The sequence below is a fragment of the Penicillium vulpinum genome (genome assembly GCF_028829585.1).
Source record: "Penicillium vulpinum strain IBT 29486 chromosome Unknown utg000004l_segment0_segment0, whole genome shotgun sequence".
NCBI lineage: Eukaryota > Fungi > Ascomycota > Eurotiomycetes > Eurotiales > Aspergillaceae > Penicillium > Penicillium vulpinum.
This window is the reverse complement of record NW_026643244.1, coordinates 7,409,963-7,429,131: the sequence shown is the minus strand read 5'-3', so window position 1 is coordinate 7,429,131 and position 19,169 is coordinate 7,409,963. Positions and strand designations below refer to the sequence as shown.

The following is a 19,169-nucleotide window of genomic DNA, read 5'->3' as shown; positions in this document are numbered from 1 at the left end:
CGGTCACCCGGTCCCCACTCCAGTCAACAAGCCCGTGGAGCATTATGACCACTCCGACAAAAAATACTAAATACGACCTTTAAGAACAGTTTATAAGGAAAAATAATGAAACTTTTAGATTAAATTAATTCAACATGTTCTTAATAACATGAATGATACGGACATTCCAAAATTAGAGTATGCTCCCACCCGCTTTCCTCCATTCTCCTCCATTCTCCTCCGAGGCACCTCGTCGCCTGTCAAAAATATATACCTCAGGAGTGAGTTTTCTCAGCCCTCTTTTCTGCAACCTCATAAACTTGATCTTTCTTTTCTGAGACCCCAGGAGCTTGATCTATCTTTTCTGTCTCAGTCATTGCGTCCTCACCCAGCTTCACGTTCTTCAAGAACAGCATCACAATAAGCATCAATGAAAGTGAAACAAGGCCTGCGATCGCAAGTAGTCTTTGCGACTCTCGGTAACTGCGATTGATAGCCTCACGAGCTTCAGTACCCATGGCATATTTCCGAGCCACCACAATTGATCCGAAGATAGCATTGGCTTGATCCTTCAGTTCATCAGGAAGATATTTCTGCAGCTTGTTCGGGAGAGTGTTTCGCCAGATTGCGCCGGCAACACTATTTGGAAGCATCAATTAGAAAAAAGAATCCAAGATATGACTGGATGTGTCTGCTTACCTTGTTCCAATTGCACCACCCACGCTCATCGATGCGAAGAATACTGCAGTAACAACGGAAACATCCTGTCGCGAGACCACGGCCTGCACTGAGACCTGTGCAGCCGTTTGGTAGAATCCACGACCAACACCAATCAATGACTTGGCCGTGATAAAAGATACTTCATTCCCACTGCGACCATCTCCCATGTCCACCAGATAGAGAAGTACGCCCATTCCAAGAACACAGAGTGGAACGCCGACCAACACCCAAATCTGAGAGCGCTTGGTATATTTCATGAAGAAAGCGGCGAATATGCCGGCCACCTGAAAGGCTACACGCAGGGAGTTACTAGATTCAATGTCAGTCTCAAGGGGGGGGAAAGATAGCAAACATAGCCAGTAAGAGATGGGGCGGGGGGTCATACTCAATTCTGGTTGCAGGCCCCGCCGAGAAGTCTCCAGCTACCTGAAGATAACTCGTGAAGAAGACACTGAACACTGAATAATGGAAAAAGTCCAATGCCCCAAGAAGACATGCAGCTGCCACTGTGCGGTTCTTGATCATGCGATAAGGCACAAATGGTTTCTGCGCGAACCATGTGTCCCAACCCAAAAATGCTACAATGAACACCACTCCAAGGACCAACATGGCGATAAACGACCCGTTGGTCCATGCACCAGGGTTATTAGAGCCCGTCAATGACAAAGGAACCAAAAGAAGAGACAGCCCAGCTATAAGGAGAATAGCTCCTGGCAAGTCAAGCTGAATCCAAATCAATCGGTACATCTTCTTCCACCAGGCATCGTGGGTCTTCCAGCCCAATGCCTCAGCCACAGATATCGGAGAGGGAGCCCGACGTTGATAAAACAGCATGGTACCAATCAATGGCACTGATGCAACGGGCAAGATAATCGCCCACATGCCCCATCCCCATCGCCAGGTTGAATGATCGAGAATGCTCTGACCGATGATAGAACCAAGGTAAAGAGTCGGAACTGTAGTGAGAGAGTCAGGTAGCGTTGACCAGATACCGCGATTGAGTAACGAGGTCGTATCCGCCACGAAGATTTGTTGTGTGAGAGCAAATCCAGTCGATCCGATAGCGTCGAAGATACCGGCAACCTGCCGTGATAATTAGCACGGTGCGAGAGATACTTGGGAGATACAGAGCGAAGACTCCTTACTATGTATTCCTTAATGTTTGTGCAGGCTGCCCAAATAGCATAGCCTACAGCAGACATAACAATGGACATGATGAACATTTCAGCTCGACCGAAAACCTAGCCATCATGGTAAGTAAGAGAAAAATGTTGGAAGACCCAAGAATACTGACATCTCCCAACTTTGCAACAACGGGGTAGGCGGAGATACGCGCAATGTTCATGACCACGCGGGCTGCGCTCATGGCAGAGTGCTGCTTGAAGTCACTCGTTGTGTATGGGGCATACACCGTGGTTGTATAATCGGCAAAATTGATAGCCAATGTACATATAAACAGTCTAGCTATCGATTAGCAAATCACCCTGCTTGCGATATGTTTGCGATGACAAACCCTGTAAAGACAATGATTAAGCCTTGCTTGGTCCAGCTTTTTCGAAGCGCATCAGCCCTGTAGACTCCAGGTTGAATGCTGGGAATGCTCGATTGCTTTTCAAGGTTTTCCTCCTGATAAACATTATGACCAGCTTGGCTGCTTTGATCGTTTGATGGTGCCATCGCAATGGCAATATCCCCTTCTTGCTTAGCCATGGCTGTAGTCGCATGTATTTAGTGAGAGTACATAAATTTTTGTCAAAAATGGAACTAGAGAGGATTTAAATAAAAAAAATCGAAGGGTAAACAGCGAAACCGGAGACAGATCCTGTGACACACAACTCCGTACGCGAAACTACCACCCAAAAGTAGCAAGAACAGAACTAATGTGCCGAAGACTTGAAAAGGATTGGAAGAACTAACTCCTTCGCTCCGCTCTAGCATTCTGGAATATGTCTCCGTGGCTCTAGAGGCGCTTTAGAGGCTCTTGAGCCACGAATACTATATGTGAAAGTGGACCATAAGTTGAAACTAATCTTATCAATCATATGCTAAAAAAGTCAAATCAAGCCTATCAATCATATGCTAAAAAGCAAAACAATGCCTACCCGAAATAGGTAATTGAGACGAGAAGGGACGCGTCCTCCTATGGTACATATTAAAAATGCCAAGATAGCCAAGATGGCCAAGATGGCCAGAGGCGAATATTTCCGATGGGAATGGCCTCACTTTCGGAGTTAAGACCTAACCTCGGAATCCAAATAAGATATTCGGGAATATAACCTTTCTTTGGAGCGGACGTTTTCCGAGGCTTGGCCTCATGCCATTATCATCACCCTTGGAAGGCTTCCAAGGTTCCCAGATATTCTCCCACGCGTGAAGTGGGGCTATTATTTAGGCCTCACTTTTTCCAATTACAAGTTATGTTGTATATAACAAAAGCAGATATAACGTATACCTTTTTATGAATGTGTACCGATCAATTAATCCACCGTGATACCACCAAAAGTTGTCCCTTTACTACTCCCTACGAACTTCTTTAACTCAGCATTTCGCCTATACAAAATTCGTTATATCGAAGTTGAGTCAGTCCACTTCAAACGTCTTGGGATCCCCACCTGTCCCACAGGGCTCCCAATTCCCCAGGCCTCAGGCTTCCTCTTAAGGTGAAAAGCAGCTGATTACAAAAATTTTATCGAAATATCAGAGGCCGCTATATGTTGTAGGAAGTCATATGCATAGAAGCAGAGCATTATTGATACCTTTTTGGAGCATACACTTGAATGTAAACTAGATATATTTATATAATATATAAGACTTATCTAGCAGTTCATTATAACTGGGTTTTACTGTAGCACCCTTCGGCTATTCTCGCCGAATTAGCTGTTCTGTTAGACCCACAGCATATCTGCATCTTGGCTTTTAATCTCATAATCCGTTCTTTAAAATAACGAACGCTTCTTGACGACAATTATTGCTACCCCAGATATCGTCTTCCTAACACATGTTCTGAAGCATACAATGGCAGACCAGTGGAAATTTGAACAGACGGACTGTCATGTCCAAAATATGGCGAGCTGGCTCGTCGTAAACAAGCAGGATGAGAAATATCTTATTCAAGTTTCATGGCCACTGGAGTGGGAATCGACTGGAGATCAGCCGAGCGTCAACAAAGCGAATGCGATGTAAGTGAGATTGCCTTTGAGGGTATATCATCAGGCGACACTTCTTGAACTATCTATAGATATATCGTGGATGGCAATGCAATGATGCTTTCGGCAACAGATATCGTGCGGCGGCGGCGAATGCGTAAGCCAGAGGAAACATCGACGATCATCATTGGAATCTCCTACCCATTGACCCGATCTGTTTACAGTCCTCGTCGAAGCTACGATCTAACTCCTCCCTGTGAGAAATATGAATCGCCCAAGGGCCCAGATGGGAAGCCCAACCCTCAGGGATATGGAGGTGCAGATGCTTTTCTCCATTTTATAACGAACACTGTTCACCATTTTGTGTTTTCTTCGATATTCCCTCGCATATCAGTCTGCCAGACTGCTTTATTCGGACACTCTTTCGGGGCCCTTTTTGCACTCCATGCGCTCTATGTAGCCCCTGCAAGCTTTGATGCATATCTTGCTGCAAGTCCGTCAATTTGGTGGAACGATGGATTCCTGTTGCAGGAAGAAGAGCAGTTCTACAACATGCCAGAATCGCACCACCAGCCGAGAGTTTGGCTGGCCTATGGATCACTTGAGCAGTCTCCCGTACATCAAAAAAACCAGTCGTTGGAGGAGTATGAAAAACGGCTGGCGATAGCCAAGGAACGTCTCATGGGGGATAATTGCGACCAGATGTTTGTTCGGCTTCTGCAGAGTGGACGAGTACGGTCAGTCATCCGAAGGAGATATGAAGATGAAGACCATGGAAGTGTCATTGCTGGCGCACTGAGCGGAGCTATCTTTTATTTCCTTGACCAAGGGGATGAAGAATGAAAATGAACAAGGATCATCCATATGTAGTCGCAACAGCTTATATTGATTAGTCAAATCAAATAAGCGAGCGTGTAACTCTTCCTTTTGCTTTATCTTCTAGGTAGTTACTAATGCCAGAAGATAATGCTTACGCTGGATGTAGAGAATAATGAGTAGAGCTACATGTCGAGGTCAGGCACAAAAGTATGCCTAAGGCCAAATATTATTCAGCAGTTCCCAAAGAGGTTAGGCTGCACCGCTATATGAACTGAAATTTCGGCGCATCACTTTTCTTTCTCCATACCACTCCCCGTGTTCTACACAGAACGGGTTACTATACGATTGTAGCCTGGTCTTCGTTGACGAAATCCTTCACTGGACTTCGTTTGGGAGTGGTAGATAAGATTCCTTGTCACTCTGTATCTGCTGCTCTTGATGGTTCATTTGATGGAAGCGGTTCGTTTTGTAGTGATACATCCATAATCTCATTATTAGACTGGTACCTTGCTGTGCCACTCGGATATTGTAGTTTTTAGAATCCAGGAGGCTTGCATAGAGCACCTTTAGACAACAGCTTGAGACAACAGCAAGGCAATGCTGCTCTAGCATGACTTGGTCCGGGCGCGTCGAAGGTTGTACCTGCAACCCGTATTGCATATGGAATCTAGAATATCCAAATTGGGCAGCACCTTTTTTTTTTCCTCCGGAAGGTGACTTGATGTGCATGACGCTCCATCGTAACTCGATGAAATAAGGCGCGTCGTGTAACTCTCACTCTTGTGTGCCTGCCTCAACCACCCGAGCTCGAATAATCTTCAGCTCATCCACTGGCTTGTCCTCCGCGCCGGTCTTGACCAATCCCATACGCTGGATCACTCTCATACCACTTCTCACTCGGCCGAAAATTGTGTGGTTTCCGTCCAACCAGGGTGTGGGCGCAAGAGTGATAAAGAACTGACTACCATTGGTATTCGGTCCACTGTTCGCCATGCTCAGAATTCCAGCGCCGGTGTGTTTCAACTCTCCGCGAATCTCGTCCTCGAATTTCTCGCCGTAGATAGAGCTACCTCCTCGACCGGTGCCAGTGGGATCGCCAGTTTGAACCATGAAGTCAGGAATGATGCGATGGAAGATAACATTGTTGTAGTAGCCGCGTTCGGCTAGGGTGGCAAAGTTCTTGCATGTCTGAAGAGCAAGGAATTAGCACGAGGATTCCCTAGGAGTTCGACGAAGGGACTCATACCTTGGGCGCATGGGTATTGTAGAGCTCCACGGAGAAGGAGCCCTGCGGTGGGTTAGTAAAACAATTTTGGGAGAACAACGAAGTGCTAGTTACCATAGTAGTGTCAAAAGCCACCTCAGTTGTCATGATGAAGATGTGAGTGTAGAATCGTTTGGGAAGAGACCAACCTTGGTTGTGTAGATGTCAGAAAGCGGTGAATTAAATTATGCTGTGGTCACTAAGCCCCTCCGTGCTTGGAGGTTCCAACCTTGGAAGGTCAACACCTCAAAGAATCTCCCACACTAGCCTTTGTGCCCACCATGGTCTAATTCATTCCTTTCTGTTTATTGGCTCCAATTCACTGTCGTTTACCTCGTGCTTACAGTCTGCGAATTCCTATCCATCATGGCCGACATCAGCCCTGTCGCAGAGCTTCTTGGGCAAGTCCTCTACCACTTCGACCGTCTGAGGCCACTTCTTCCAACTTACGGACACCTACTTGTTTCCGCTCTTTTCCCAATTTGGATCGGTGCACATGCATCTTTGACGAGACCTTCCTCTGCCGCCAAAGCTCCAAAGAAAAAGGCCGACAAGAATAAAGATGAATATGACACGGATGATGAAGAGGGACATGGCCCTTTGCAGAAGATGGAAGGGCTTGAGCCGTCAGATGCTCTAATATTTCCGTTGACTGCAGGGCTCACCCTGGGTGCTTTATATTTGGTGATCAAATGGCTAGAAGATCCAGCCATATTGAACAAGATTCTTAGCTTCTACTTCTCTCAAATGGGACTATTCTTTGCTTTTGCATTCCTGAAGGATATGCTGTTGATGGTTCGCTCATTTGTGTTTCCTAGATATTATCGTCAAGGTGGACAATTATGGAAAGTGAAACAGTCCGAATGCATTTTCATAGCATCTGAGCACCATCCAGCCAAGCCGCACTCCATCCGGAATTCACCTCTTCCTGGGTTTTTAGGCCAATTGCCACTCCCACGTATGGTATTAAGACTGCTTTGGACGTGCCGAAATGTTTCCCACCAGCGCCTCAAGGTGCGGGCTCATGTACGTGGCTTATTTGACTTCAAATGCCTCGTTGGTCTCCTTGATATCCTCAGCGCAATCATTTCTTTGTCTGCTGTAGGATACTTTGCATTCGTGGCAAATCCATGGTGGTTGACCAATTTCCTCGGTTTCTGCTTCTGTTACGGCACCCTACAATTCATGTCTCCTTCCACGTTCTGGACAGGCACCCTCATTATGGGGTCCTTGTTCTTCTATGACATCTACTTTGTCTTCTTCACACCGTTGATGGTAACTGTTGCAACCAAACTGGATGTACCGATCAAGCTCCTGTTTCCTCGCCCGCCCACCTCTCGCGATGCTCCTGGCACCGTGCCATTGGCTATGCTTGGACTGGGTGACATTGTCATTCCAGGAATGATGATTGGGCTAGCACTTCGATTTGATCTATTCCTCTATTACCAGCGGAAAGGCGCTCAAAAGGCGCACGCTGAAGGGTCAGACCAGACAACCATCAAACCTGAGTATCAGTCGGCAACCGGTGCTTGGGGAGAGCGCTTCTGGGCGTCATCAGTCAAGCCACTCCAACCGGAACTTCAACCTCCCTATCATGATGCCCGGCATTTTCCAAAGATTTACTTCAAAGCTAGTATATTCGGCTATGTTGTTGGGATGGTGACCACCCTCCTTGCCATGCAATATTCGAATCATGCCCAACCTGCTCTTCTCTATCTGGTACCGGGCGTTTTGGCATCGCTTTGGGGTACTGCGCTTATTCGAGGCGATACTGACACAATGTGGGACTTCTCTGATTCAGAGGAAGTGGCAATTGAAGAGGAAAAGAAGCAAGACAAAACCGAGGACAAGCCTTCTCAAAATCCGAAGAGCATCTTTATGCGCATCTTCTCCGGTGATTTCATGCATGCATCAAACGACGAGAATACAACACCGACTGAGAAACCCAAAGAAGAGAAAATAGATGACTCAAAATCCAAAAAGAAACCATCCGAAGAAGACCATGATGCCAAGACGAAGAAGCCCAAAAAGGACCGTCACAGCTTGGACCTGATCTCCTTCTCCGTATCAATTCCTCGCAAGCCCAAAAGTGAAACACAGGCTAGTTTGCCGACAACGGAAGAGGATGAAGAGATGTCTGTTTCCAGGGGTGTCAGTGGAGACAACGAACCGCCGTTGAAGAGAAGACGACACAGCATGATGAGCAAGAAAACAGCAAATTAGCGATGTGGTCAATTGAGTCTGACAAAGCGAATATATTAGCTGAAATGTATTATTTTGTGGATTATCAATGACAGCCACCGTTTGATCTACTCCGATACATAGCTCTATTTAAAGGCCAAAAATGGCAAGAAATACTTGTAGTGGTATCATTCATTTGTATTGCATATCAATTAGATCAGCATTGATCCAGTATCCGTTTCATTTCATCCCATCTCTGAGCAGAAATATCCACAAGGTGGCGCAGATCATCACTGTCTACAGTCCAACCACCATGTTTCTCCATCTTCACAATGACCGTCTTTCCGTTCTCTTTATCAACAACAACAGAAGCCCGTTCTTGACTCAATCCCTCCTCGTATCCATCCGGATCCGCAAGGATCCACCTTTGCTGCGCACCCTTCTTCTGCTTTTGCTCATCAGCATCGGGAATGACAACCGCCCTCCAACCAGCGGCGACATCGCCCTCGAAAGAACAGAATGAGCTAGCAACAGGTAAACCGCGTAGAGACAGCTTTTGTGCATCGGAAACAGTGTCCGAGCAAAGGATCGTTTCGTTATCGGCATCCCACCAGGCCTTGGGAAGCTTCGTGTCGCGAAGCGCAGCCAAGACAGAGGCCCAGGCCGCGTCGAATGGGTTTCCAGCCAGGGAAATGATCATGACATCAATGTAGAGCACCCAGAATGCCTTAATCTCCTGCTCAGGGCCCCCACTCTGTTCTGTATCCACGTCCATCCCCTCGCCCGCATTGCGGAATTCTTCCGAGTCCAGATTCGGTGGTTGATACCAGATGCGCAAGTCTTCTGCTCGAACGAGGCGGGTAGTGTGCAAGAGGGAAAGAATTTGGTGGGAAAGTGACTGAGCCAGCGCAGAAGGTGGTGCACCGGGTGTAAAGCCTGGCGCGCAGCCAGTGCTAAGGGAAACGTTGGGAACAAGTAGGCTCAGATCTTGGATGTGGCCTTGATCTTCCTCATTTTGGGACTTGGAGACTCCCGCCTCATTTGAATTGTCGATATTTTGCTCCGATGAAGCCTGCAACACGCTCCAAGAAGCGATGTCCTTCGTGTGTAGGATCTCTGCGCGAACGCCGCAGACAGCGGCTGTGTCGCCGATTCGTACAACTGCGCTGCCATTTGTATGAGTTAGAGAGCCAGCATTGGCAGATGTGACACGGAATTGTGAGGTGGCACGACCGTTCGCGCGGATCGAGGGCTGGTTGCTCGCTGGTGGAGGAGAGAGGTGGGCGAGAAGGTAGGCGTGGGGTTGGAGGCGGGCGAATTGAGACGGTGGAAGTGATAATGATGGAGGTGTCGGGTTACTGGGGGTAGTGGAGGACGCCATGACTAAAGAGAATGCCTCTACTTTTGTTCAAGACTAATGTGGAAATGATCGAAGACACAGAAAAAGCCGACCAGCATGAGATGGCAGAATAATTTCCTATCGAAAGGCGGTCGAAGCTGTGACTGATGCCCCAGGCAGCAACTGGAATCTGCCAAGACTTTCGCGGGGCCTTCTAAAGTTGCGTACGGAGTACTTTGTATACAACACTGTCCCACACTTCCTGAGTATATACCCTTCCTATTGGGAGGCATAAAATGACAAGTTCCTGTATAGCGAGGTGTCTAAGATTCTAATATTGGATATGGCACGACAGTTCTGCTGTATAACACGGGATGGGATTACTGCCTTTATGCAGGAACCGAGGACGGAGCTCCAGGGTCGAAATGACTCTTCTTAAACCGATAAAATGTTGGTTCCTTGAATTCTCCAGGTAGGCACATGCGCATGGTTAATATCTTACGGTGGAGGACATTGCCAAGGGACGCAGCTTACTACTGGCTTGGTATTCGCTTTGACTGCTAAACTCCCATACATATACTTCGCATCGACAGCTTCTCCGATCTCTTTTAGCTTTTCCGTGGAGTCAACTACACTACTCCTAGTTTCTGAGACAGGAATTAACGTATTTGAGCCTATTTATACATAGTTCCCATGCGACAACTCTTAAATTTGGGCCAATAACCAGCACAACCAGAGATTATGGGCTACATTATACTCCATAGTTCGATTATAATTGGATAGGTACTTTCCACAGAAGTATTAATGAGAGAATAATAACCTGAGTGTTCTGCATCTTCCCCACCCACGCTAATGCGGCTCGATCACTCCCAGTCACTCTGCAGCCAATATCGCCGCCTGTGATTGGGCTTCAGAGCGCTAAACCATCACACATCACGGGAATATCCCTATCACTATGGCGAAACGCCTGTAATATCATAAATCGGTCTGCAACCACTGTATTCGATTGGCTTAATGTCTGACCAGCCACAATATTCCGTTGTTGGGCTTATTCTATCACAACGCCGAGACTGCAAGCTTGTGTGACTCCCCGCTTCCATTTTCCCATACATTTAGACGGAATTTCCCTCGGAAATTCCTTTTTCGCTTCATGAAATTGGTGTCATCAATATCAATAGCTATAGTAAAGATATGAACTCAGTCTGACTATAGTACAAGAGAGGAAAACCCTTGTGCGCGGGTGATACATAAAGGTATGTTGATACGTGCTGTACTGTATTTTGAGATGGATCTAACTGGAAGACATTGCAGAAAAATATCACTAGTTTTGCAAAAACAGCGCACTACATAATGTTGGGCATCATCGTTTCCCTCGCCAAGCGCATCAATGTCCCGATCACAGCATCGACGACTGCAGCTGAGGCGGCCGAGATGCAACGAGATCCATGGTCAAAGTCAGCAAAATATGGAGTGGGGTTTGTCTACTTCGCCGTCGTGCTGCTGGTAACCACGACCTTCATCCGATGCTGGCATAAATGGGGCGACAAGATGCGGATCGCCCTCTATAAAGAAAATCGACCAGAGATCTTTCGTGATGACTCGGTACCAGACGAGTACGAGCTTCCGAGTGCAGGCACTGATGCTTCCAACGCCCATTTCTTTCCATCACCAACCGCAGTCGCTCCACCTAAGAGGCGTGAATCGATTCTTGCTAGCATAGTTCCCTTGAACAAAGCAATTGCCTTTATGCGATGGATCTTCTACCGACCAATTCCCTCCCTGAAGGTTGGGAAGATAGAGGTTGTTTTCCCGTCTTTGGCGATTACGGCAATTGTCCTGGCTGCATTTATCTTCGTCACACTATACTGCTTCGTGCCACAGCCTTTATACTACTGGTCAATTGCGCTGGGGTCGCCGCCGCTGGCTATTCGGGCAGGAATGCTCGCAGTAGCTATGATCCCTTGGATTGTTGCACTTAGCACCAAGGCAAACTTTATCACAATGATGACTGGCCTTAGTTCTGAGCGGCTGAATGGGCTGCACCGCTGGTCAGCCTATATCTGCCTCTTCCTCAGTTTGGTTCATATGGTCCCGTTTTACATCACTCCAATCTGGGAAGACGGCGCTTTGGTCAACTATAGCGTAGGCATCCCACCCCATGCCTATGTCTATGGGACTGGAATTGCGGCGCTAGTTCCTCTTCTTGTGTTGTGTATCCATTCTCTTCCAATCTTTCGCAATTGGATGTATGAGCTTTTCGTCTTTGTCCATATCCCAGTCTCGTACGTCTTTGTGGCGATGCTCTTCTGGCATACGAGGAACTACCTGTCATCGTGGGCCTATCTTTTCACAACCATTGCCATTTGGGTTATCTCATATATCATCCGGCTGTTCTACTTGAACTGGACATACCCTTTGCGCTCATCATTTTTGATCGGAGAAGAGTGTGCCGTAACCATTCTTCCGCAAAATGCCATCAAGATTACCATTCCCACAAAGATGCGTTGGCGTCCCGGTCAGTATGTCTACTTGCGACTGCCGAGGATTTCTGTCATCCAGAGCCATCCTTTCACGATTGCCTCTCTTTGCAGCGACGACTTCCCATCTGCGTATGGTGAAAAGTATCGTGACATGACACTGGTTTTCCGACCATTCCAAGGCTTCACTCGTGAGGTAATCAAGAAAACCTTAGAGCATGGTCCCTACAACATATACAGCGCATTTGTAGAAGGGCCTTATGGTGGTATGCAGCGCGAGATGGCTGCTTTTGACGACGTGGTTTTCTTCGCCGGAGGAAGTGGTATCACCGCCATTGCAAGCCAACTGCTGGACCTCATCAAGAAGATCCGAGATGGCAAGGCTATCACCAAATCAGTCAAAGTCATTTGGGCACTCAAGAGTCCCGAGACAATGGAATGGTTCCAAGAAGAGCTACGGATCTGTCGTGACTATGCACCTTCAAACATCGTGAGCTGTCATTTCTTCCTCACCGGAGTGAAGCAAGACGATCCAGCTGTACGGGACACGGTCCAGGAGAAGATCTACGGCATGCTCCAGGGAATTGACAAGCGGAACTCGGCGTATATCCGCGATGAAGCTGCCGGCAACCCTGATATAGAAAAGGAATTGCGCCGTGAGAATGAAGACGGTATTGCTGCTCTTCCCAATGCGTACGCGGCCACCCATATGTCCAATACCCGTCAATACTACCAGCCTGCCATGAATCCCTATGCCCCCCCTGGATCAACTAGTTATGGCAACCCAAACTTCGACTTTGGATTCAGCGCACCTCAATCTGTTCCACAAAGGCCGCCGGCAGCACCTGCACCGCGGTTTGCTTATTATCAGCCACGCGCACGGGATAACTGGCGGACTGATTACTTCCGCCCGAACATTCCTCAGATGATCAATGAGTTTTCAAAAACATTTGGCCGCCGTGCGTGTGTTTTCGTCTGCGGTCCACCGAGCATGCGAGTTGAGGTCGCCAACACGGTAGCTAAGCTACAGCTGCAGGTGATTATGGGCTCGTCAAGGGATGAGATCTTTTTGCATGCCGAGAACTATAACATCTAATGTAGCGTTGCTGTCTTCTGTTGATTTGATACCCATGGCGTTGTAATATATAAGATATGATATTATGCCAGTTCTTTTAATGATCAACATTCCAAACGTAGCAGTGTCTATTGCAATAGACCATTTATCATATTCAAATGAAATATAATTAGGTACGCGGCAGGAATTCAGCACATACGTTATTCTAAATTAGATGCATAAACAGATGTAAAGGGTATCCAACGTATATCAGAAAGCCACACATGCAAAGCACATCTCACTCCACTTGACGCTTGTGATTGTCGTCTTCAGCCTTGCGCTTGCGCGAAGGTGTATCCTGGTTTTCAAGGACTTGCGACTCGTTCAAATGCTGTATCCCATGGTCACCTTCTTCGCCATCCTCCGCCTCCACCTTCTCCCAGTCCTCGTCTTCTACTTCGCCGGGAGAAGTCATGGTCTGAGCATTGCTTTCTGTCGGAGCATATGTTTCATCTTCTGCATTCCAGTTCAAATCTAGTCGTACGATCTTCGCGCCAGACGGCTTCAGTCGCCGATAGTATTCGGCTATGTCACCGTCGACCCTAAATCCACGCGCAATATACCATTTTAATCCCTCTTCGTTTGCCTCATGGACATGTGCTGTAACAGAGCGGATATTGTAGTGCCTGACAAGCTCAGATACCTGGTATGAGTCCTTGCCCTTGCGGTCCGGCGGCGACGCAAAGAGAAGCGAATTCAACAGTGATGCAGCCACACCGCAGCCACGGTATGGTGAGAGAAGGTGTAGGGTCTGGATGTAGATGTTTGTGGGGCAATTTTTCCCTTGGACTTGGGTCTCTTTGTTTGAGTCCTCTGCCTGTCCGATTCTCTCTAGCCGACACCGGATGCCCCCGATCACTTTGTCCGTCCCAGCAGATGCGCCGCACCCTGGGGCCGCAGCAACAGGGTGATCATGATAGATAGCAATCCTTGAAAGAGAGGCAATCACTGGATCCGTTATAATAGCTGTGTAGAACGAGTTTGGGTAGCGGATGGGAAGAAGTAAGCCCGTGATCCGCGTCAAGGAAGGGATATGCGCTGTGTTGACTTTCTGTACTGTTATATGGGGATGTGGAGTCGCCAAACTAGCTGGAATATCTTGAGGATATGGGACAAAGACATCTTCTTTTGAGTGTTTCGGGCCAGACGTGTTTGCGACAGCTGATTGAGGCGGTTGGACTGGAGGGGGGTGTATAGGAGGCCGCGCAGGGTGACGGTTGGTCGGGGGAGGAGACAAAGATGAAGAAGTCGCTGGTCTCGTCTGGTTCTTTGGAAAGATCTGGTATGCCATTTTGGAGCAGATGTAATAGATGTTTGTGAAAGAACAAACAGAAGAGGCAGCGAATGCGAATGCGGAGATGCGATAAGATAAGCCCAGTGAACAACTTGCTCCAGCCTCATCCGTCTCTTCATCTCCCCGAGTGATATTCCATTCGCATGCAAATAGACACCCCAGTAGGTCAGTGCCCCATTTGATGTTGATGTCTACTATCTATTGTATGCGTCGATAGAACACCTTCATTGACCACATTGCCTTCCCCTATTGTTGCTGGTTATTAATCCTACCTTGCCCCCTCCCCATTATTGAAGCTCACTAACAATAGGTCTTACAATAGGCTATACAATTCAGCCATTCCGTATTGACTTTACTCTTCCTTTTATTTCGGCTTCTATGTTTTGGGCTTCTTCTCTCTTCTTCTCTCCTACATTCGTGCACCCATTGCGTCAACCCTGCATAGATTTCCAGTACATGGAGAACTAAATCTCGGACCTAGCGGTTCGGAGTACTCACTACCTGTGTCGCGGGCAGACACAGCCGTCGGTCAATCAGGATCGGACGAGAAATATTTGACGCATCCATCTCCGGCCGCAATCCGAAAATGGCCGACTCCAACAGTAGCGGTGGTCGCCGGCCGACTTACCCTGCCGGAACGATCGCTAAAGTGGTATGAATGACCATGGATGAACTTCATGGGCTGCGTAAACTACGAGTTCTAACGACTTCTTCTCTAGGCTACCGACATCCTGAACGAAACATTCCAGAACATCATCCACGACCTTGTCGCCAAAGTTCACCGCGAAGAGAAGGTGGCGCGCATGCGGACTGCGGTGGTTCTCGCCCGACAGAAGGCGGAGGAAGATGCAATCATGCCAGAGGAGGCCCCCAGCAAGACCTCAACCGATACAAAGAGAGAAATTGTTCTCGACACCAAGAAGCTTGCGGGTATGCGCATGGAGACGGATGCAGCCGTTTTCAACCGCGGAAAGGTCTTCCTCAAGGGCAATCCGATGAAAACTGTGAAAGACCATGTGTGCCCAGATTGTCGCCTCCCAAGGCTCATGTACCCGACCGCCGGAGCTAGTTCTTCCCCTCCTCCCGATCCTGACGTCGAGTACTGTACAAATGCTCCCATGATCGACCTACCCGGCCATGACGTCCACGGCAAGCTCTTTGCAGTCATGCCAAACCCCAAGAAAAAGAAGGGTGACCGAGACAGCACCATTCCTGAAATCCCAACCACTAAATGTCCTATCTGTCCTCGCTACTTCGTCATGACTCGTCTTGCCCAACACCTCGAACGCTGCGTCTGCGGTGGCCGCAATGGTGGCCGCGATGGCGGCCGCAATAAGACTCCCACAGATAGCGGAGCTAGCAATGGCAACAGTCCCAGTTCATCGGCACCCAAACGCCCTTACGCAGACGATGACGAAGAAAGTCCCAGCCCCACCAAGAAGAAAAAACTGAATGGACCCAAGAAGGGCTCCACCACAAAGCCCGGGCCAAGTAAGCTCAAGCAATCATTCACAGTTGAGGACAACGACGACGACATCAAGAGCGAGAACGCCGACTAAGCTTCCATTTGTTTTCTCATACCCTTTTTTCCTATCATGGTGTCCGCGGCGTTTGAGCTTTGTTTTGATGGGCTGGGCATGTCCCATGGCGTCTCTGGGTCTGGTTTGGTCTGGTCATGGTTTGACCTTTCCTTCGAATAAATCTGCATAGATGAATGATGATGAGGGGGATGGGCTTTGTAGGATGTACATTACTTGACAACATGAAATACAACTGACAGAGGCACTGCCAGAAATATGCGACTGATATGTGCTAATATCAATATTTTCTTTTCTTTTTTATCACTCCGATGGCTAAAAATTCCATGAGGTATACAGCTTGACATGCCTACTACAACCGTTTTACTCCCAACCTACTGTCAATCTCCTTCTTTATATGGGTATACTCGGACACAACAGCATGTTTATCACCATAAGCCATCTCCGAGGTCGGCAAGAAACAGACTAACTTAGGTTATCGTACAAATGCCGGTCAACTATAATGGACTTGCCTCTTAAAGAAGTGATTTTGGTCATGATATTTATTTTTATATGCTTTTTGCTTCTTTTATTTGGTCTTTTTAGTGATATCCATCATTCCTATGTTTGCTATTAGTAATAACTATACTCCGTACGCACATTCCAACCATTTCAGGTTATCACCACCTAGCCAGATCCAGGCTTACATACATATTTTTCTCCCTTGGAATACTTCTCTGTCTCCTCCAACACTACTATGTATATGTAGCCGTGTCATCAATTCATAGTCATGTGGTATTTTCCTTATTCCCTGTGACATACCCTGATTATCATGTCTTCAATAAGAGTAGAATAACAAGAGAACCTTCAACGACTAATACCAGGCTTGCTCTCATGTATATATTCAATAGCACATATAACTTCAAGAACAATGGCAAAAAGAAAGAACTAGACAAAAAGCAGATATTATTCCTAAATTTGTGGGTAATCTTTCATATTATACGGAGTACGGATCATTGAATAAAGAATCACAACTCGTGGGGGATTTTCTTATGAGTAGCCCTAGATGCTCCCAATCCCAGAACGCTCAGTGAACCAGAACCAAACAAATAGCTGATATCCGAGTTTCAGAAGGGAAAACTGTCCATTGACGTTTGATGCGTGATCACTGGTCCAAGGTAGAGGTTGAAATCGGTTGTGGATTTGTTTGGAGAGGTGGTTAGCAAGCTAGGTAGGCCCCGGGGACGGGAGAACTGTAGAGGCTTAATAAGTGCGGGGATGCGCAGGCATTTCACCTTGTCACCAACCACAAGGCCTAAATATTCTCTAACATGGCTGATCTTAGCGCATGGGCAGCTCCCCGTCTCTCCCAGCTTCTCCCGCTGGATCCAGATTCTCTTTCCCAAGTTATCGACTATGCCGTCAGTCTCTCACGAGAGGCATGTGCGGACCACCTCAAAAACCTCCTCGGCGACTCCCCGGCCGCCCTAGAATTCATCTCCTCCTTTAATGCACGCCGAGAGCCTCAACAACCCCCTCAGAATCCTCCTATACAAAGCAGAGATGCATCGCGATCAGGTGGAGGGGCTAGGAAGGGCAAAAAGAAGGCTCCGTTGCACAGTGCCGGCCCACCACGTCGACCCGACGACTACGGCGATGTAGGAGGTGGCTACAAGAAAGCCGATGAAGAAGACTATATATCCTCTCGAAAACAGGCTGCTCCCACTCTTGCACAATCACCACGTGGGTCCTCAGCCTCGTCGCGCATTCCCTCCCCGTTACCCGCATCATCCTCGAAGCCGAAGCCACCACCATCCGCGAGTGGCCCCACGATCTCGGACATGTTACCAAATGTGCGATCAAAAGTGAGCAAGTCAACACGTCAAGGTGGAGGAGCAGGCTTGTCCTCCAAGGGAAATGCAGCTCTCACAACTAACGACATCTCTGACCTCACCGCCGCTATCGCCGCGCTGGAGGTATCGACGAATCCGAGACTAGGAGAGAAACGCACCTGCACCTGCTACGGGTCGCTGCACCCAGTATTTGATCCGGCGCCCAATTGCCTTAACTGCGGCAAAATTATCTGCTCACTCGAGGGTCTACAGCCATGCTCATTCTGTGGCACGCCGCTCCTCTCCACCGAAGAAGTGCAAAGTATGATTCGGGAACTACGGGCGGAGCGTGGGCAAGAGAAGATGCGCGTACATAATGAAGGTGTTCATCATGAGGGTGGTCCTAGGCCTACTTCCGGGTCCGAACCTCCCAGCAAACTAGATGCCGCGAAAGCACACCGTGACAAGCTGCTACAGTTTCAAGCGCAAAATGCTCGCCGGACCAAGGTTGTTGATGAAACAGCAGATTTCGAGACTCCGAATGTCGCTTCAACCTTGTGGATGACACCCACACAACGAGCACTAGCACTCAAGAAGCAGCAGCGCATTCAGCGAGAGATGGACGAGAAGGCTCGTCCCGAGTGGGAGAGAAAAAAGACTGTAATGAGTCTGGATATCAAAGGTGGCAAGGTCCGCCGAATTTATCATGCCGCACCAACAGAATCAACACCAGAGGCTAGTGAGCCTGAGCCTGTTGATGAAGGAGGTGCGGCGGACAGCCCACAAGGACAGCATGCTTTCAGCCGCAACCCCCTTCTCGCAGCTGGTGGTCTTATGCGACCTGTTTGGCGTGCCCCAGAGATAAAGCAGGCTGAAGCAGTAGAGCAAACTGAACGAAAACAGACTTGGCGACGTGTGCAGGATGACAACGATGACAACGAGCAGTGGATTCTGGATGGAGGAATACATGGGCACACCACTTAAACATAATCTTACATGGATTTAAACGCAAGCTCCAAAGCATGGGCATTAAAAATACCATTTCAGGCCATCTTCATGATCCTGAATCGGCCACATCGGGAGGCCTTTTACAGGGATTGTCACCAGCTTCATGACTGGTATCGATGTGGCAGAACACCCTCACGCGAAAAATGGTGTTTACTCTATATCCCTAGCTGTGTCTAGCGCATTCCTCAGTCTTGAAAACCCCGACATCTTCGGAACGAGCGGATGTCTGATCACCGGCTAATAACGGTGGTATTATCACAATTCCCCGGATAAACCGAGCCAGTGGAATGGATAGGATAGAGGGGAACATTTGCCAGCAGGTGCTACTGTATGACCGGATTCGTGAATGACGGCAGTCTGCCAAAAATAGACAAAGATACACCCATCTATGTTGCATTCCTACGTAACAATAATGAACTACGATTTTCACCGCAAGGTCTCAAGTTCAAATATGCATTTTCTTTGTCTTCAGAGTCAAC

At 47.9% G+C, this 19,169-nt stretch overlaps 9 protein-coding genes across 9 annotated transcripts; 5 read left to right on the top strand and 4 right to left on the bottom strand.

The window, feature by feature from the left end:
- Window positions 1–254: 254 nt before the first annotated feature.
- Window positions 255–2,409, bottom strand: N7479_011333 (uncharacterized protein; the record flags this gene model as incomplete). The annotated part of the gene is made up of 6 exons (XM_057259024.1): window positions 255–618; window positions 679–1,008; window positions 1,085–1,782; window positions 1,845–1,940; window positions 1,994–2,159; window positions 2,213–2,409. 6 exons carry the CDS (start codon window positions 2,407–2,409, stop codon window positions 255–257), a joined length of 1,851 nt encoding a protein of 616 aa, XP_057106482.1.
- Window positions 2,410–3,714: 1,305 nt separating this feature from the next.
- On the top strand, window positions 3,715–4,688 carry N7479_011332 (alpha/beta hydrolase; the record flags this gene model as incomplete). The annotated part of the gene is made up of 2 exons (XM_057259023.1): window positions 3,715–3,878; window positions 3,938–4,688. 2 exons carry the CDS (start codon window positions 3,715–3,717, stop codon window positions 4,686–4,688), a joined length of 915 nt encoding a protein of 304 aa, XP_057106481.1.
- Window positions 4,689–5,438: 750 nt separating this feature from the next.
- cyp1 (putative peptidyl prolyl cis-trans isomerase (CypC)) lies at window positions 5,439–6,036 on the bottom strand (the record flags this gene model as incomplete). Its single annotated transcript, XM_057259022.1, has 3 exons — window positions 5,439–5,852; window positions 5,911–5,952; window positions 6,004–6,036. The coding sequence occupies 3 exons, from the start codon at window positions 6,034–6,036 to the stop codon at window positions 5,439–5,441; spliced, it is 489 nt and encodes a 162-aa protein (XP_057106480.1).
- A 258-nt stretch (window positions 6,037–6,294) lies between these two features.
- N7479_011330 (aspartic endopeptidase) lies at window positions 6,295–8,151 on the top strand (the record flags this gene model as incomplete). The annotated part of the gene is made up of 1 exon (XM_057259021.1): window positions 6,295–8,151. One exon carries the CDS (start codon window positions 6,295–6,297, stop codon window positions 8,149–8,151), a length of 1,857 nt encoding a protein of 618 aa, XP_057106479.1.
- A 175-nt stretch (window positions 8,152–8,326) lies between these two features.
- N7479_011329 (3' exoribonuclease family protein) lies at window positions 8,327–9,490 on the bottom strand (the record flags this gene model as incomplete). Its single annotated transcript, XM_057259020.1, has 1 exon — window positions 8,327–9,490. The coding sequence occupies one exon, from the start codon at window positions 9,488–9,490 to the stop codon at window positions 8,327–8,329; it is 1,164 nt and encodes a 387-aa protein (XP_057106478.1).
- Window positions 9,491–10,798: 1,308 nt separating this feature from the next.
- On the top strand, window positions 10,799–13,021 carry N7479_011328 (putative metalloreductase transmembrane component; the record flags this gene model as incomplete). Its single annotated transcript, XM_057259019.1, has 1 exon — window positions 10,799–13,021. One exon carries the CDS (start codon window positions 10,799–10,801, stop codon window positions 13,019–13,021), a length of 2,223 nt encoding a protein of 740 aa, XP_057106477.1.
- Window positions 13,022–13,277: 256 nt separating this feature from the next.
- On the bottom strand, window positions 13,278–14,330 carry N7479_011327 (GNAT family N-acetyltransferase; the record flags this gene model as incomplete). The annotated part of the gene is made up of 1 exon (XM_057259018.1): window positions 13,278–14,330. The coding sequence occupies one exon, from the start codon at window positions 14,328–14,330 to the stop codon at window positions 13,278–13,280; it is 1,053 nt and encodes a 350-aa protein (XP_057106476.1).
- A 589-nt stretch (window positions 14,331–14,919) lies between these two features.
- On the top strand, window positions 14,920–15,892 carry N7479_011326 (uncharacterized protein; the record flags this gene model as incomplete). Its single annotated transcript, XM_057259017.1, has 2 exons — window positions 14,920–14,985; window positions 15,053–15,892. 2 exons carry the CDS (start codon window positions 14,920–14,922, stop codon window positions 15,890–15,892), a joined length of 906 nt encoding a protein of 301 aa, XP_057106475.1.
- A 1,289-nt stretch (window positions 15,893–17,181) lies between these two features.
- On the top strand, window positions 17,182–18,666 carry N7479_011325 (C2HC5-type zinc finger protein; the record flags this gene model as incomplete). The annotated part of the gene is made up of 1 exon (XM_057259016.1): window positions 17,182–18,666. The coding sequence occupies one exon, from the start codon at window positions 17,182–17,184 to the stop codon at window positions 18,664–18,666; it is 1,485 nt and encodes a 494-aa protein (XP_057106474.1).
- Window positions 18,667–19,169: the final 503 nt, after the last annotated feature.